Genomic DNA, 17,365 nt, shown 5'->3' on the forward strand with positions numbered 1-17,365 from the left:
TTTTCTGTGGGGTTACATTTTTCTGTATTTTAAAAAACTTGAGTGATGTGGGATTCAGCAGTCCTTTAACTTCTCATAAGACTAAAACAGAAACCTTTCACTATAACTTGAGATTTACCCCAGTTGAATTTTGCTCCCAGTTATTGAATAGAATTACAGGGGCCGAATACTTTGTGTAAATGCATCAAATATAGTATTAATGAAGACAGTGCTTCACTTTCCTTTTTATTTTTTATTTTTTGTCCTACTTAGTAAAAGGAAACTTAAAAAAAAAAAACACTAAACATAATAATTAGCTTCTTTCTTTTTCGTCTTAGTTTTCTGAAACACACCTTAGGGATATTAGTAAATTTTGTTTGTACTTTCCCCCATTCTTTTTGTTGAGTGTTTAAAATTGGGATTATGTGCTTGGGTAACAGTTTGCACATAGGAAGTGTGTGGGCTGTGGGAGTCGGGGAATAGGTTGGCTGAGGTGAAAAGGCAGAGAGATGCTTGTGCAAGAATCAGAATACCATCCCAATGAGAGATGATGCACAGATTGTAGGAACTCTGCCCCCAACCCACTGCTCTCCCTGCACTCTGAGAGAAATACCAGGGAGAACATGGGGCCTCACTTAGACATGGTTAGCTGTGATGGTTAGCTGTGCACCTTGCTGAGTAGGACTGCCAGGAGTATTGTGGGAACTGTTGCCCGTCATGGAACATGTCCCTACAATGCTCTACCTATTAATTAAGAGGCAAAGTGGCAGGAAAACCCAGCGTTTATGCCTTTGGGACTTTCTGGGTGCCTGACAGTGGCTCAGTGGGGATGGGAGCTTCCTGTCAGTGTCTTTCGCTTTAGGAGACCAGCTTTGCCCTTTACACAGCTGTTCACTGGGTTCTGTCTTTACTTCACTCACACACCAGAATGGAGGGCTAGCCTGGCGCCTTCTGGTTGTCCTTCTTCTGAAACCTAAGTCTTGTGCTCCTGAGTCTCAGGCTAGCTGGTTGCTGAGGGAGATGAGAACTGGTGTAGGACAAGGCTGGACACATAAGTGCTGTCAGTTTATGCAGAGACTCATTGTGAAGAGTTTGGAATTTAGTCTTGTTTCACTGGGAAGCCACTGTAAGGTTTTGAGCAAGGATGTGACACGATTCCTTATATATATTAAGAAAATTATTTTTGATGTTAGACAGTGGATTGGGAAGGGGCCTAGAGGAGAAGTACAAGCTAATTTGGACACTTGCGATCTAGGAGAGAGGTGACTCCACAAGAAGTGAGGTAGTGATGTTAGAAATGATGAGAAAGAAGGTGATACAAGGTTCACTTTGGATATAGGACTTGCAGATGGATTAGGTAGGGGGTCACAGTGGTGAGGAAAAGGAAGGACCAACGATGGCCCTAGGTTTCTGGTTAATAACTTAATGACATGCTACAGTGAGGTGGAGAGTGCCTAGGGTATGTGTTGGGGCAAGGGTTTTTTTTTATTCGAGGTGGGGGGAACCCCAACCATTCTATTTTAGGCATGCTGTATGTGAGATATGTGAGGCTGGAACTTAGAAGGTTCGGGTCTGGAGATGTAGCTCGTATGAGAGTCATCAGCGTAAAGGTGGTGTTGGTGCATGACCATTGATAACGTTACCTAGGAGAGAAAGTGTCTTGAGCCCAACATTAAGGGTCACATTAAAGAGGAGCAATAAAAGGATTCCCGTGGCAAACCAGAACCTGGAGGACTTTCTGAAGGAAGAAGTGTTGATTACAAACTGACATGGAGCACTGGAAACGCTGAGGGCGGAGGATGCCCGTGGGGTGGTGACGTGAAGGGCATAGGCAACCTTTCTTAGAACAGTTCTAGCATTTGGTAGGGAGAGGCAGATTGCGTTCATTGCGAAGTGAGAAAGTGGATGTGGTATGTGTGGAAAACTCTGAGGAGTAACTGACAAATTGGGGTATAGCTAAAGGCATGTGAGAAATTATAGGAGATTTTTGTTTGTATTCAGAATGGACACTATTAGAGCACATGGCCATAATGAGGGGAACGGTGTAATAGAGAGAGATTATTGCTGGAGGCAGGGTAATCAGTCAGCATTGTCCTGGAGAAGGTAAGAGGGACATAGAGCACAAGACAAACCTGTCCTTCTAGCCTACAAGCACCTTGAGCAAAGGCTGTGGTGTTATTAATCTTAGATCTCTAGTCGTTGGCACATAGTAAATACTCACTGAGGTTTGGCATGAGCTTATAAATTTATGCTTACAGTGTGCCTAATATAGTGTTGGGTGATGTTACCTGGGAGCATACAGAAGTTAGAAGACAGTGGCCCCGGCTTCACACTATGGACACTTGAGCTCAGGTGACATGAAGCATCTGAGGTAGTAGCTAATGGAGTGTAGGAGGGGAGTGAATGAGCATAGGCCTCTGTACAGAGATCTACCTGAAAAGGATGGAGAGAATTTAGAAGCAGAGGAGTAGGCAAAGGAGAATCAGTTCAAATAAAGGTACCAATGTGGAAGAAGGCACAGATTATTCTTTAGAAAATAACCTGGCAGAGAATTTAAATAACTCAAATGTACTCGACTTTCATTTTGCTTTCCTATTCAACACACACAATTAGCTTGTCAAAATAAACTCTTTGTATTTTGTGATTTGTATGTTCTGCCTTTACTCTTAAAGCTCCTTAGATTGTATTATGTGATTTTGGCCTGGGAACTGTGTAATTATATTGGTGTTGGTTCTTGTGACTATAGAGGGTGAAGAAATGGGTATCCTATCTGTATCTTCTCTTCTACATTCTTAGTTTGCCTGAAGTTAAAGCTGTCAGTGAGGGAAATAGTTCCTTTACATAAATAATATAGAACATGAAAATGTCCCATATGAAATCATATTTGGAATCCTAAAGTCTTGCTTGAGTCATTGGTTCATCAAACATGGGACCTGAGCCTGTCGTGGGGACCCGGGGTCTCCAGCCCTCATCTCCGTCCAGGCTCAGGACACTTCTGGCAGGTACTGGTCAACAGGAAAATGTCTGATGAGCAACTATCAAGAATCAGGAGGACAAAAACAGCCAGGGCAGCCCTCAGTTCAGATAATCAGTACTTGAATAATTTAAGTTTGGCTATATATAAATGACATAGTACCTGCAAAAGTCTGAATTTTTGCTTTTACCCAAATATAATTCAGAAAATAACACACATGATCAAAATCAAATATATAAAAATAGTATATAAATATATACAAAATATAATGAGTCAGGAGAATGTAGGCGGGAATATAATGATGATTTTTGAGTTAAAAATCAATATTTACACTAGTATCTTCACCTCACTCTGCACGTATATGTTAGAATATTTATTTCTTCTTCTCTCCTTCCTTTACAAAGTGACATTCCCCACTTTCATTAAATAAGGAAAGTTTATTTCAAAATAATATAAAGTGTGAAGATTAAAGAAGAAAATTTAAATTCCATTTAAAAAACAAATCACTTTTTAGAATTGCTTTGTTAACATTCTCATCTTGGCTGCGATACCAACTACCATCAGAGGCCTTTCCTCTAAGATGCTGGTAGTGAAGGATACCCAGGAGATATTTATATCCCGAGTGCTGTTGAATCTGTTTCCACAGAGGTGTCTGTCATGGCAGTTCTCTTCAGGAAGCTGTTTTGCATTGTGGCCTTTAGCTTCTCTAATATCAAGAACCTTGGCTGCTCTTCACAACCAAGCTAGGTTTTTTGTTTTTATTTTTTTAAGTTATTAGGATAAGTGGGAATTAATTTAGAAAATGTTCTCAAGAACTTCCTCAGTTGCACATAGAAAGTAGAATGTTTCCTTACCTCAAAGAGTTTATAGTCTAAAGAGAATGTATGGAAGTTCCACAAGTGATATAATGACGAGAGTGAAATAGCAGATGTCAGAGAAGAGGAAGTCACATTTAACTCTAGATGTCAAGAAAATAATGTTTGATTTATGTTGTTCTCTTTTTTTTTTTTTTTTTTTTTGAGAGGAGGGCTATTGTCAGGGAGGGGCCTGGGGAGAGTTCTGTGGTCAGATGGCCAAGACTGTACCTGGACACTGGGAGTGCAGAGGGAGGGCAGGTGCGGCTGCAGCCTGATTTAGGGGACAGCAACAGCCTAACCTATCTGGAATCGGAAGCCTGCGGGTATGCATGAGATAAGGGTGCGGTCCCTCTGCAGAGGCACCAGGGAGCCGGGGGAGGTTTTTGACTTTTAGAATAAGGTGATAGTTGTTACACTTAGGGAAAATTAATTCTGCAGCCATGCTTTATGGGCTTAAGTGGAGGGAGCCTCAAGGTGGAACTGGAAGATGTCAGGTTGGCTGGATCCTTGAGACTCTAGGCGAGAGACCTCACTTCTCAATGCTCCATGCCCTTACCTATAAAATGGGGATAATGCTGTTATTGTGGTTTCGTGAGGATTTCAGTTAACTCATGGAAACTGCTTAAATAGTGCTTCAAAAGCTTTAGCTATATATGCTGTGCATTCGGGTACCCAGAAGCATCAGAACGAAAGCCCACACAGTCAGAAAGGAAATTGGTGATGTTCGTAGGGGATTTCTTTGATGTTTATGATTTTTTTTTTATTATTTGTTTATATGTAAGTTGATTGCATGTCTATTATTTGATTTATTTTGTTGTTAATGGGACAGTAACATCTTCTTTAGGTGACAGAATAGTAACCTTCTCACATGATTTTTTTCTTATGCTTCATTATTTTTTCATGTGTGACACTTTTGAAAGTTGGCTGTTAGCTTTGGTTTGTTAGAACAATGTTTCTTTACTGCCATAATAAAAACGAAGTCAAAACCTTATAGAAATATGAAAAGTGAGTTTATTGTGAAGAAAAGTGTCAAAATAGGAGTCAATATGTAAACAAAAGAAAGGTGCTTTTTACAAACTGTGGTAGTCCGCTCACTTTTTGAAAGCAGTGGTAACATTCTGGTAACATATACTGTTCTGTAGACAATTGCATATTACATAGGAGGAGCATTGGAAGTGAATTTTAAATAAATCAATTTAGTGGTTAAAATCAGAATTTTTTTAAGTCAACAATTTAAGCGTGATATTTGCGTAAAAAGCTTGTGTGCTTGTCATCTAGTTCACTGTTCCTTGCCACATAAAAATATTTCTGAATCTTGTGTAAATTTATTGTACATAATGCACATGGACTTGATTCAGCTATGTAGAACTGCCTGCACGTGAGTGGCAGGCCTGACCCATCTGTTTGCTAGGACTTTGATTTACCTGCAATTATTCTGACAGCAAATCCCGTGTCTGTCTGTCTGACACTCTCTCTGTGTCTGCGTGTACCCTGTGATGCACACACAGATGGGCTCATTGCTGTTATGTAGCTACAAACAGAAAACAACGTGTGTGGCATGGATTTTCCTCTCACTCTGTTTCCGTGCATGGTATTAGAACAGATAAGAAACAGTTGCCGCCTTCTGGAAGTTTAGTTCTTATAACTTTATCTCTTACATAAACGAATATAGTTCCTATAGTTCCTGAAATCTTATTTTAGTTCCTTGAAAAAGGAAAATGAGATGTTACAGAAGTAGAGCTCCTTAGAAAAGCTCAGAATGACTTGAAGAGTGGTTTTGAAGGTGAAGAACCCACCAGGTGCAGGGTCCTCACAGCAGGGCCTTGCTCGCGCAGTCGTCCGCACTAGCTGCAGCCCCCCTGAGTCTCTAGTCGACTCCCCTTACCCCGAGGCTAAATGTCCAGTGTTGTTTTTGGAGTAAAATTGAGGCTTTGGTTTCCAAATCTGCTCTGAAGATTTGTTTATTTCTATGACCCTAGACTGCCACCTTCCTACAGTTAATCCTACCAGCTTCCTGCCAGAGAGTTTTGCCTTGTTTTTTTCCTGCTTTTGACTAACTAAAGTTCACTCTGTGTCATTGAAATAGCATGCCCTGCAGTCTGCAGAAGTAAAGCAAGAATTTTAGAAGAGAAATGTGATCTGAGATGAAGTCAGACCTAAGTCCAGCCCATGTGTCCAAGATGTCTGTCACTCGGCTGTGTAAATCTGGGTCTGCTTTCAACTCTTTTGCTGTTTCTTTGCATAATATTTGGCATCACTGTCTTGATGTTGCTAGAAAATAGTGCCACTGAAATACCTGGAGGATAGTATGGAACAAAATGAGCCATACCGAATGGCCATATTTTGTATGATGACTTTCATGGTGAATGTCCTCTTAGACCCACAGTTACTCCTCACATTAAGGACTTTTAGAATAATGGAACTTAATGATTGGTGTTTCTGGTAAAGCAGAGAAAGATCGTGCTGCGCTTGGAGTTCTTGTGCATGTACACAAGAATTTTAAGAAATTTATGACATTTGAAATCCATTGGTTATATACCTCATTATGCTTCGATCATAAAAATTTCAAAGTAGCAGGAGGAATATTTCCATGCAAGCACAATGTTCATATTTACCTTCTTTGCAGGATATATTTGAGGTTTTCTGTCAGAGTAGAACAGGCCAGCAGGCACCTTGTCAGTCTCTATCATGTTTTATTTGGAATCTATTCAGTCGAAAAGCTGAGATGACTGGGAATATTTCTTCTATTCCAACACAGTGATTGGCATTCATGATGACCGAAAGCTTTTAAATCATCACAGAAGGAGTAAAATATGTTTTGTACCATACAGTGAATAATGGGACTTAATGATTGGTGTTTTTGTGTGTGTTTCACCACTTTGCACCCAAGTCATGGCCTGGCCCTGGGCAGTTCCGACCTGCTGGCAGCCTCTCACCATGCCCTGGCTGCCGCCCTCCCCTTTCCCCCACCCGGCCCAGGCCCCCTTTACCTCCACGGTGCCCTTGTGGCCAGGCCCTAGACCTTGTGATTTCCTGGAACAACTTCTCCCGTGGTGCAGTCACAGCCATAGCCTTTAGTCCTCTCATTTTTTCTCCCTTGAATATGTCAGCACGGGGACTTTTCGGGGGGCCGCCGGCCTATCCCCCTTCTTCTACCCGTTCCTGTCTCTCCTTCCTGACCGCTTAGCCCACAGTGTCCATCAGCTCAGCGCTGTCATATCCTCAGCTCCTTCTGTCCCTGCTGTTTCTCTGGCTGCCTGCCTGGACAATCTGTGATGCCACAGCAAGCCAGCCGCCCCTTTTCCACACACAATGGGCTGCTGAGATCTCCCAGCTCTCCAGTGTGGTGCAACCAAAAACTCATGACCTTCCCTCCCACTGGGTTTTTATAGGCACAGGAATTTCTTTGTCAGTTCCCAAGTTATTTCTCTCTATATCACAAAAGTTGTGTCCATCGGCCCCAGGCATTTGTTTACAGTGCTTATCTAGTCATCCCTGTTTAGGCTCTCCTGGTTCCTCATCATTTTAAGAATAAACCCAAATCCCTTAATTTGACCTCCAAAGATCTCTGTGCCCTGGTTCCTGCCTAGCTCCTAGACTCATCTATTACCCATCCCTGTGGCATGTTTGTTTGCCCACTCTTTTGAACTATATTCAGTTTCTGGTAAGCACAAGCTTTCTCTTCTTTGTGAACTTGCTCTCCCTGTATCTGAAACGCTTCCTCCCCAGGCTTCACCTAATAAACCCTTTCGTCCTCCTTTACTCTTAGTACATGCAGATTTATCATATACTAAGGAGCGCTTGTAAGCTCCCCGTGCTGCACTGCCCTTGCTCCACTAGATAATAAGTGCCTCTTCTTCGTCCCCACCTTTTGTCCTGAATTTCCCCTAAATGACCACTTCTGTTCTTATGTTGCCTGTTTGTCTGGCGCTCTCTAAGGGCAGAGACACTGTCTGTTTTGTTCATGGCTGTGTGCCTGCCTACTACCTGGGAAGTAGTCTTTGCAGACTGTAGACATGTAATACAATTTTGTGGCTGAATTACTGAACTCACGGATTATTCATTAAATGTTTCCTATGTGATAACTATGATGGCATCAACTACTATCTGTGGAGACCTGACTACACATCAGGGGTTGTTCTGATAACTTCACAGGTATTAATTTCTTTCCTTCTGGTCAGTATCCCATAGGGTAGGTCCTCTTATTTTGCCAGTTCTGTGAATAATGGTGGTTGGCTGTGCTTTTAACCACTATGTCCTACGGCTGCATGTGTGGGCAGGACCTTTGTCAGGTTGGGGGCTGGAGGAATTAGACAGGTCCTCTGCTCCAGGGGGGCAACAGTCCATGTGGGAGAGAGCAAAAGGAACAGCTCTTCAATGTGAGATGCCCAGTTTCTTGGTGGACACTTGTGTGAGGTGCTATGGAAAGGATAGAGGAGGAACATTGTACTTTAATTCTTTAAAAATTAGAAATTTATATTTTCTGTACACAGAATAACAGTTCTAAGTAGAACACGCTATTTTCTAACTAGTTCTATAAACTCTAATGTTATAAAACAGCTAAATAACATGGAGACAATTTACATTACTAGATGCCTCTAGCTTATAAAAGGAAGCTTAATGAAGGAGTTTATTATGGACTTCATGTAGATTTTTAGCTAAAATTTTAAAAAATTATATTTACCAAAATTTAAGCAACACTTCTTTGTTTGAAAAAAGGCATATCACAAAATAGATTTCTATATGCAGTTCAAAACACTTGAGTTTTGAAGTTCATTGTTTTTCTTATTGATTTTACAGGAGAATCATGAAAAAGGTGTCCATGGAGCCATCTGAGCGACTGGCCAGTCTCCAGGCTCTGTGGGACAGCCAGCCTGTGCCCGAGCAGGGCCCCTGTGGTGAGCATGCATTTTAAAACCAAAATATAAGTGGCTGCATGATATCCCCTGGCCAGGAAGTGAAGTCTATTTCTAGCATACTACTGTAAAGGTACAATTAGTTTTAAGGTGTAATTAGCACTGCACAGGCTTCATTGGTGGATAGAAGTTCTATATTTAAGCTGTATTGCATTCTATTATGTACCTACTACAGAACAGGGAGGAGAATCTTGGTTGTTTTTTCAAACAAAGAATGATCAGCTGTGTTGACACCAGCCATATTTAAGCTTTTAAATTTTAATTTAAAAATTATTTAGCCAAAAAAACGATCACATTTCTGTCATATGTTTCAGGTGGATTTTCTCAGATGTATGCCTGTGTTTGTGACTGGCTGGGGTTTCCATATAGGGAAGAAGTGCAATGGGTAAGTGTTTAATGTGCACATGCGTGTGTACACACACCAGGACACCAGGAGAGTATTCCAATATTTAGCTGGATTATTTTTCTTTCTTTTTCCCACCATTCATTTTTTGTTTACAATCTTCCTTACTTAGATTACATAAAAATCTGCCTATGTCATTGTCTGATTCTCTTCGCATCTCTCTTGCTTCCCGGTCATTTATGTGGACTATTTACATGACCGATTTATATTTCAAATAGGATGTGGATACAATTTATCTGACACAAGACACCCGGGAATTGAATTTACAGGACTTCAGTCATCTTGACCATAGGTGAGCTGTTTTCTTCTTTATTTCCTTTCTTTTCTTCTACTCTTTGCTTTCAGAGCTGCATTTCTCTGCTGACACTGAGGGATGTACCTTATCTCCAGAGAATCCTTTTATAAGAGGAATAGGAGAATCTAAGAATCTCTGTGTTTTGCTTTTCAACTAATAGTTTCAGATGTGTTTGTCACTATGAATGCTTTGGCATGGGAGTGCCGTGTATACCTCAAATGGAGAGTCTATAGTTAGAAAATGTGCTTTTCCCATGGAAACAATGTAATTTTTAGGTTCTTATATCAGCTCGCAAAGTCTATTTAATCTGGCCTGCATATAAAATATAGCTCTCTTTTAACTAGTTGCCATTTAGAACAATTTTTTCCTAGGAGGAAATTTTGTGCTGAAATCCTAACAAAGGACTTACTTCGCAGTTTCTTTATGAATTGGGGATTACTAGGTATATATACATGCAGATATCGGTGGGAATCAGTTAGCCAATGTCTGCCTTATGATAGTGATAGCAAAACTGTGACACCTGTGACAAGTTATTCGAGAAACTTATAGGTTTTATGAGAGTGACTTTAATGTGTTCAGGGCTGTGGCTTGTGTGATCAGGCCTCAGAGAAAAGCTTCGTTCAGTTCTCCCTTCTCACTGCAAGGACAGATCTGAGTTATGTTAGGCCCCTTACCCTGAATGTCTTTTCTGGTAATGTTTCCTGGCCCAGCCCAATCTCTTCAACCCCAGATGTGCTGCAGGGTGGGCAGGTAGGTATTAGCCCTCCCACCGTTAAGCCTGGCCCAATAAGTCTTTTCTCTGTGCTTGGAATTGAGAGAAGGAAGTCTGGGATTTCACCTGTACCTTTTATGCCATTTGGGTAATTGGGATTACAGAGAGCATTGTTGCCTCTTCTTACCCCAGAGTACCATGTCAAATGATTCTTCCACTCTCCTGGCTGGAAATCCAGAATCATAGTGAGGTCTCTGAAGAGTTCTAGCCTGAATTGAGCCAAGAAAAAGTATCTTTGGTGGGTCGCTCTCCTGTCTGCACGGCCTGGGTCCGTGAGGGAGGGTGGAGCAGGCTCAGCTGTGTCTGTAATTGTGGCTGAAGCGCCTAAAACCCTGGATCTCGAGTTTGGATTTGCTTCCTTTTGGGGGAACAGGCAGTCTTCTCCTGTCTGGATATGGTCTCCCTCTCCCTACACAAGAGGGAAATTCATAACCACATTTAAAGAAGATGTTTCCTGTATAGCTCATGAAAAAGTGAACTGACAGACAAAAATGGAAAATATTTTGGTTTGAAGTTTTCAATTAAAACAGTTGCATGTAGACTAAGGTAGGAGAAGGCGGGCCTACAGCGTCAGATCTCAGTGATTTTGGTCCCAGGATCCCTTCGTGTCTTAAAAATGATTAACTTTTGTTTTTGTGGGTCACAGCTTTTGGCATTTGTCATAGTAGAAATTAAAACTAAAATTATAAATATTTTCATTAATTCCTTTAAAAATAAATAAATCCATTACATGCTAACAGAGATACCATTTTAATGAAAAGTAACTGTATTTTCCAAAACAAAAATAAGTCAGCAAGAAGAGTGGCACTGGTTTTCCTTTTGCAGATCTTTTTAGTTTCTGACTTCTAGAAGACAGCTGGGTTCTCATATCTGCCTCTGTATTCAATTTGTTATGATTTGTTACTTCGGCTAAATTATGTGTAGAAAATCCAGCCTTATGCAAATACATAATTAGAAAAGGGAATATTTTTAATAGCCTTTTCATAGAATTATTGGATTCTTCACCTAAACTCAACAAGTGATGGTTTCTTAAAGAACTTTTGCAATGTCTGAGACCATATCAACGAACTGGTTGTGTTTTGTTACATTAAAACTCATTTGGTCTATCTTGTGCTTTGAGTGGGTCTTACCTGTACATGGTTATGTAGCATTCCGCACAGGTCTTTTAGAAAATACTGACTCACTGAGTTATGCATAGCTTCCAAATATTTTGCTGTTGCACAATAGGGGAAATGACATTTGTTAAATGTCACTACTGAACTTATTGATCAGGCAGAGAAAGACAAATACCATATAATTTCATATATTTATGATCTAAAAAACAAAATAAACAATCGAGGAATTGGCGGTGAAAGAGAAGAGGTTAAATAGGCCATGCGTTGAGCTGGTGTTTGCTAACATAGAGTGGCAATAATTATATATGTATACGTGCATTTTCCCCCGTGCTAGTCAGCTCCCACAGCCTTAGTTGAACATAATTCAGATACAAGTAAGCAATTTGTTCACCATTTACATTTATTAAAGTGAGATTCTGCATGCGTTTATGTAGATGTCGCTGCACCTGATCATTTCAGCCAGACTTTCTTTTCGAAGACCTTATTTAATTTCATATAGACAGTATGAAAGCTCTCCTGATTGGCTATCATTCTAAGCTTTATTTTTCCCCCCATTGCATTTAGTCATCATAGTTAGACACATCCATTCTTAACAGCCGTTAAAACCATTACTTCTCTTGGGATGGAAACTCCATGAGGGCCGGGGTATATCTGTCTTATTCATCCTGTCTGACACAATACTGTGTAGTCAAACCAGTGGCTCAGAAAAATCTGTTCCAGGGAAGCAGATCAGAATTCTGGGAAGTTGAGGAGATTATATCTAGAGAGCCCATCAGTTACTTAATGCTTTCTCCCCGCTACTCAGCTTCTCAATTATTGTAATGGTATTCTTACTCAGTTATACTCTGTGTCACCTACCCCAACTCATTGTGAAATCCTGCCTGGATTCCTGCATGGGTCTGTGTGTTTCTTTCAGTTCTTGTGCTCAGGTCATTGTCCTTTTGCACTTAAGAGTTTGTAACTACCATTTTCCCAGGACCAGTTCAGGTTCAGAGTGGGAGGTTTGGGCCTTATGTGGGGGCACTGATGTAACTGTTGCGGGGCTGGTGACAGGGAGGACTGAACGTGGCTTTGGCAGCTTTGTCATCTGGAGCACAGAGGTGGAGGAGACAATACTCTATCATCACATGCAGGAGATCAGTTTGAAAGGTGGCACAGAGACAAGGTCTTGTCATCATTCTCATCACGAAGGTCCTGCTAAATAATCCTCACCTCTCTGATTTGCCCTGGATCTGCTCTTCTTCAGAGATATGCCCAATGTCACAATACCGTAGCTTTATGTCACATGACCTACACAGCCTCATGAATTGGGAAAGTGTGTACATCATCCTCAGCTATCTAGCATGCTGTTGTCTCTTCACCATAGACCAGCTTCCTTGCTTCTATATGTTCTGCCACCTCACTAACATTTTTAGGGTCTACCTAGGCTTTTCAAGGTAGATTAATAAGCAATTAGATGTTGTGATTAACTCTAACTAACTAATGAAGGCTGTATCAGAACTGAATATAGGCGGACCAGGGACCCTGTTGTTGCTGAGTAAGCATTCACATCTGAGTGTGACAGTGTCCATACTAGATCCATTCTGTCAGTCTCTGGAGAAGAATAGTAATTAGGAAGCACTTGGAAAATGCCCACTCAGTTGTTACTTATAGCTTCCAAAATTTTATTTAATTATATTCTTAAAATTTGTCTAGTTTAGGTATAGGTGGGCTGCAAAGAGACATGGCTTGAAAAAGGCTTTGGCTTTTTATACATTTCTCATAGGTCTGTGAGCCAACATGTGTAAAATGTAATTACACTGTAATTGGAGTGGCCAAGAAAAATGAAGGTAGAGGTAGTGGTACCAAGGAGAAGAGAATGTATAGCTTTAAATACATCAATTTTTCTTGCTTCCGGAATATTTTTAAAGGGAGCTAATCTCATCAATCCTCTAAAGACTCAATGACATGCATCATTGAGTTTAAACTTGGCTTAGGAGAGCCCGGCCGGCAGTTCATTCCCTTTATGTTTTTGTGTTGTCATATTTCTTATTCATCAAGGTGACATTGTTGAGCCTGATACTTTCAGGAAAAGAGTTTGAGTGTGGATTAATGTTTGTCCAGGTTGTCCTAAGGGCAGTGGTATGTAATTCTTTCCTAATCTAAGCTCCATTTCTTTATTTCCACCCTCATTTAAAAAGGAAGAAATGCTATTCAGAGTGTGGAATCAGGTGCAAATAGCATCAGCTTCCATTTCCATTCAAAAACTTCTGTAAATAATTTTGTAAAACATTGGTTCCTAGCCTGCGTCAGGTGGACCCAGTGATGAATAAATTAATGATATATTGGGGAAACATCAAAAAAATAGTAGGATTTGTTTCATGTTTATATTTTTCTCATCCATTTTATTTGTGTATGTATGTTTTACACTAATATATTGTTACAGTAGTACGTAAACACAGATTTTTGGGAAGGTAGGTGCGTTCTCAAAATAGTTTTCAGTCAGGAGGGAATGATCAAAAAGTTTAGAAACAGTTCTTAACCATCTGGCAGTGTCCTCCTGTGCAGTGTTTCATGTCATACTTTTCACAGGGCTGGTGAGGAGTTCAACTTAATCACCTAATAATAATATAGAGGACGTATCTCTATATAAATGAGGACGTCAGGGAGAAATAGCTAATCCACAACATTTTAAACTTTTTAAAGCTCTCCAACTCCCATTTTCAAATTCAATATAAATGAGAAAAGTCTAAATTATCAAATGAGTAAGTCAGGAAGATATTGCCGTGGCTCCGAGTTTTACCAGTCTTTCCCTGTTCCATTGTGCACGTGCAGGAAGCATGTGGAGCAGCCAGACTGCATTCTTGCATGAAACACCTCCTTTGAGCCTTTGAATATTGGTGAGATTTATTAGGGGAAACCTTCACTCCCATGGTGTGTAGATATACTACACACAATCATGATGCTGTTCACTGGAATGTTGCTTTCTACCTTTGCTTTTTCCACCTTGTAGATTATGGGGCTTATTAGACATCCTTCAATTCTGTCAATTGTTTTTATTCTTTAATACTTTCCTGGAGTATTTCACACTGTCTGTTTAAAAGTTACAGTGTTTTTATAATTTCAGGGAGGAGGTGGGCCTGGGAAAGGGAGTAAGGAGGGACATCTGGCCTGAAAATAATAACTGGAAAAATTAAATTCTTATGAAATCATACAGATCAAAAAGATGAGGTAGGAACTGCTAAGTCAAGAATCTAGAATCTAACGTAGCAAAGAATTTGACAAGTGATTTAGACTTCCTTGTTTTGCATTTTACTTTTTTTAAAAAAGTCCCCAAATATTAGCCGTTTATTTTTGATGTCCAAAGCAACATGAACACTATCATTATTTGAGAAATCACTTCACTTCAGAATACATCTTGGTATTAACTTTCAAATTAGAAACTGAGTATGTCTTTGACAGTGATGAAAAAGGGTTTTGAATCTTTGATGGGGGTGGGGGTGGGGTCTCTGACCTCTCTGTGCCTTGGGGTCTTCATTTGTAAATGTTAATGGTGGTCCATCCTCATGGGCTGTTGTCAAGACTGCATGGATTAATGTATTTAAAACACTTCATACCAGTACATAAAAGTGTTTAAATATATGCTTGCTATTTTTATATTCTAAAAGGCTTGTCCTATTTAAACGAAAACTATGTAAAGTGACCGGTTTTCTTAATTTGAACAAAAAAGATTTAGAGTTACATCATCCCTTTATTACAGAATATTTTGGATTTCCAGAGACTAGTTCATGTTTTTTTTTTCTATAATAACAATAACCATAACAGAAGCAACTCTGCATCTAACAAATTTACATCAGGAGGTGGTTAGGGAATATTAACTGTTTTGTTTCTCTTCAGCACAATATAAAAAATGACACTTCCATGTGGTTCTAAAATTCTATACTCTGAAGCTCTAAAGGTTCCACAGCTCTTCCTTCTCAGGATTTGGCATCTTTTAAATGTTTTTGCTGATATTTTAAGAAAATGGTAAAAGCATCATATGAAAACGTACAAGAGAATACCATGTTGCCAAGACTTGCACAAGGGTTTTCTAAACTGCTGTCAGGCTTCAAGGCCAACTTTACTCTTCCAGCCTAAAGTCACATGGTAATTAAGAGCCTCTTAGGAGGTCAAAGGAAAACAGTGAGATGCACAATAAATACCATGGACCAATGGTAAAAAACTGTTAACCACTTTACATCATGAGAAAATCTGTCAAGTTGCTAAGCATTGGTATTTGGAAACCTTTCTCCATTGTGTAATATAATCACAACAGTGCTTTGTGAAACCGTAAAAGGGTTGGTCCTCATTGACAGAGATCCCACCAGGGAAATCAGAGGACTTCTTTGCAGCGAGGTGGTGTCAGCACAGCATTTGGGAGGCCCATGTAAATGCCAAACTGAATATTTATCCAAGGGTTGCTTGTGTGCTCACACATCCAGGAAAGTAAACTCAGAAATGAAATTTGTTATGTACTCTCTCATGTGTTTTCTGTGTAAGTGAGACTAAATCAGAGTTTTGATCATTGCTGTGGTACTGTTTGTTTTATCTACACCTAAGTCTCCCTGGTTCTGGCCTTTATGTTTGGCCGTCATGGTGGCTTGAATGTTTCTGGAGTAATGAATGCTAGGAATCCTGAACATCACTTAGTTCAGACCTTGACTTTCCATAAGTGTTTGTCAAAGTGCTTCCTAGACGCTTGGTCTTCTCAAACTTAAAGCTCTCCATTCTTTGATTGAGTGAGAGGTGTTAAGTACCTGAGAAACTGAGGTTTCATGGGCTGTATATACCTATAGTTTCTTTTGTTTGTTTTTTATTCTAATGTATAAACATTGCATAGTTTATCCATTCTACTGTTGAGCAATCATTTTGGTTAGTTTAATAACTGTCATGAACAGTGCTGCCAAGGCCATGCTCATACTTGTCTCCTTAGAGAAAAGTGTGTAGCTATGTACTGTAATGTACATAATTGTAAAGTTAACCACTGTTTTCACCACTTAGCTCAAGAAATGGGCCATCGCTTCCCCTTAGCAGACCTGAGTAAATCAATTTTCAATCACCATTCCCCTCCTTCCCCTACCCCACCAGTTATAATAATTATACTCTGTCGACCTTTTTTTTCTGCCTGGAATATGTGTCCCATCCTACTCCCTCATCTCAGGCAGCTCAACAGTTTCCTGTAAGAACCTTCCCTGACCTACCTTTTCCTGATCAATGTTCCTCTGCTATACACCATAGTATCTCACAGTGCTCTGCTCCATAGGGATTATCTCACTTTATTACAGCTGCTTTTATTTCCTGAGTCTTCTGCCAGGTTCTGCCAGGCTGTCAGTGTCACCAGCAGAGGGACCATCTTGCTGTGTTCATGGTTGCATCACACCCAGTGATTCATTCACAATGGCTGGCACATGTTGACTATGTGAATGGATGGAGTTGCTGAGCATTTCCAGTTCCCATGCCTTTGCACATGTTGTTTCTAATTACTTGAAATACTCCATTCCCTTTTCTCTGCCTGCTTGGCCCCTTCCTATCTTTTAAGCCCTGTGGACCCTTCCCTGTCCGCTCCAGTCTCAAGTACTTGCTGTCCTCCTGTGTCCTTATGGTATTTTGAACATGCCCCCTGCTCAGCAGATAACCCTTCCCAGTAGTTAGTAGGTACTAAATATTTATTGAATGCATTGAGCTATGTGATTGTTTCCTTCTAATTAGTCTTTAACATTAAAAGCCTAGGCATTCATGTAATTTAGAGAAACATGAAAGGCAGACCGTGCCAACATGCACAAATCTCCATTATCTTCATGGACTTTTTTTAAAAGCAAAATATTGTTTACATCATCCATAGAAAATTTCATAATTCTTTTAGATTATGGATCATCAAAAAATTTTAAAATATCATATATAAATTGTGTTAGAAAAAAATTACATCACCTTCAATGGTACCACCTTGCAAGGTGTCCTTATAACATTTTGCTATATTTTTTTTCTCAAGAAAAACAGTGTCTAGATTTGGAACAATTTATATCATTTTATGTGCAG

The 17,365-nt window shown here is 40.0% G+C and overlaps 1 protein-coding gene across 7 annotated transcripts in view; it reads left to right on the forward strand.

The window, feature by feature from the left end:
- Window positions 1-17,365, forward strand: part of CARMIL1 (capping protein regulator and myosin 1 linker 1) — a 262,957-nt gene that overhangs the window by 110,946 nt on the left and 134,646 nt on the right. For all 7 annotated transcript variants that reach the window (XM_016140897.2, XM_036235257.1, XM_036235261.1 and 4 more), the window contains 3 exons: window positions 8,611-8,708; window positions 9,041-9,111; window positions 9,348-9,421. In XM_016140897.2, coding sequence (XP_015996383.2) covers window positions 8,611-8,708; window positions 9,041-9,111; window positions 9,348-9,421 — 243 coding nt within the window. The remainder of the gene's footprint in view (window positions 1-8,610; window positions 8,709-9,040; window positions 9,112-9,347; window positions 9,422-17,365) is intronic.

The sequence above is a fragment of the Rousettus aegyptiacus genome, unplaced genomic scaffold (assembly GCF_014176215.1).
Source record: "Rousettus aegyptiacus isolate mRouAeg1 unplaced genomic scaffold, mRouAeg1.p scaffold_m13_p_17, whole genome shotgun sequence".
NCBI classification, from domain to species: domain Eukaryota; kingdom Metazoa; phylum Chordata; class Mammalia; order Chiroptera; family Pteropodidae; genus Rousettus; species Rousettus aegyptiacus.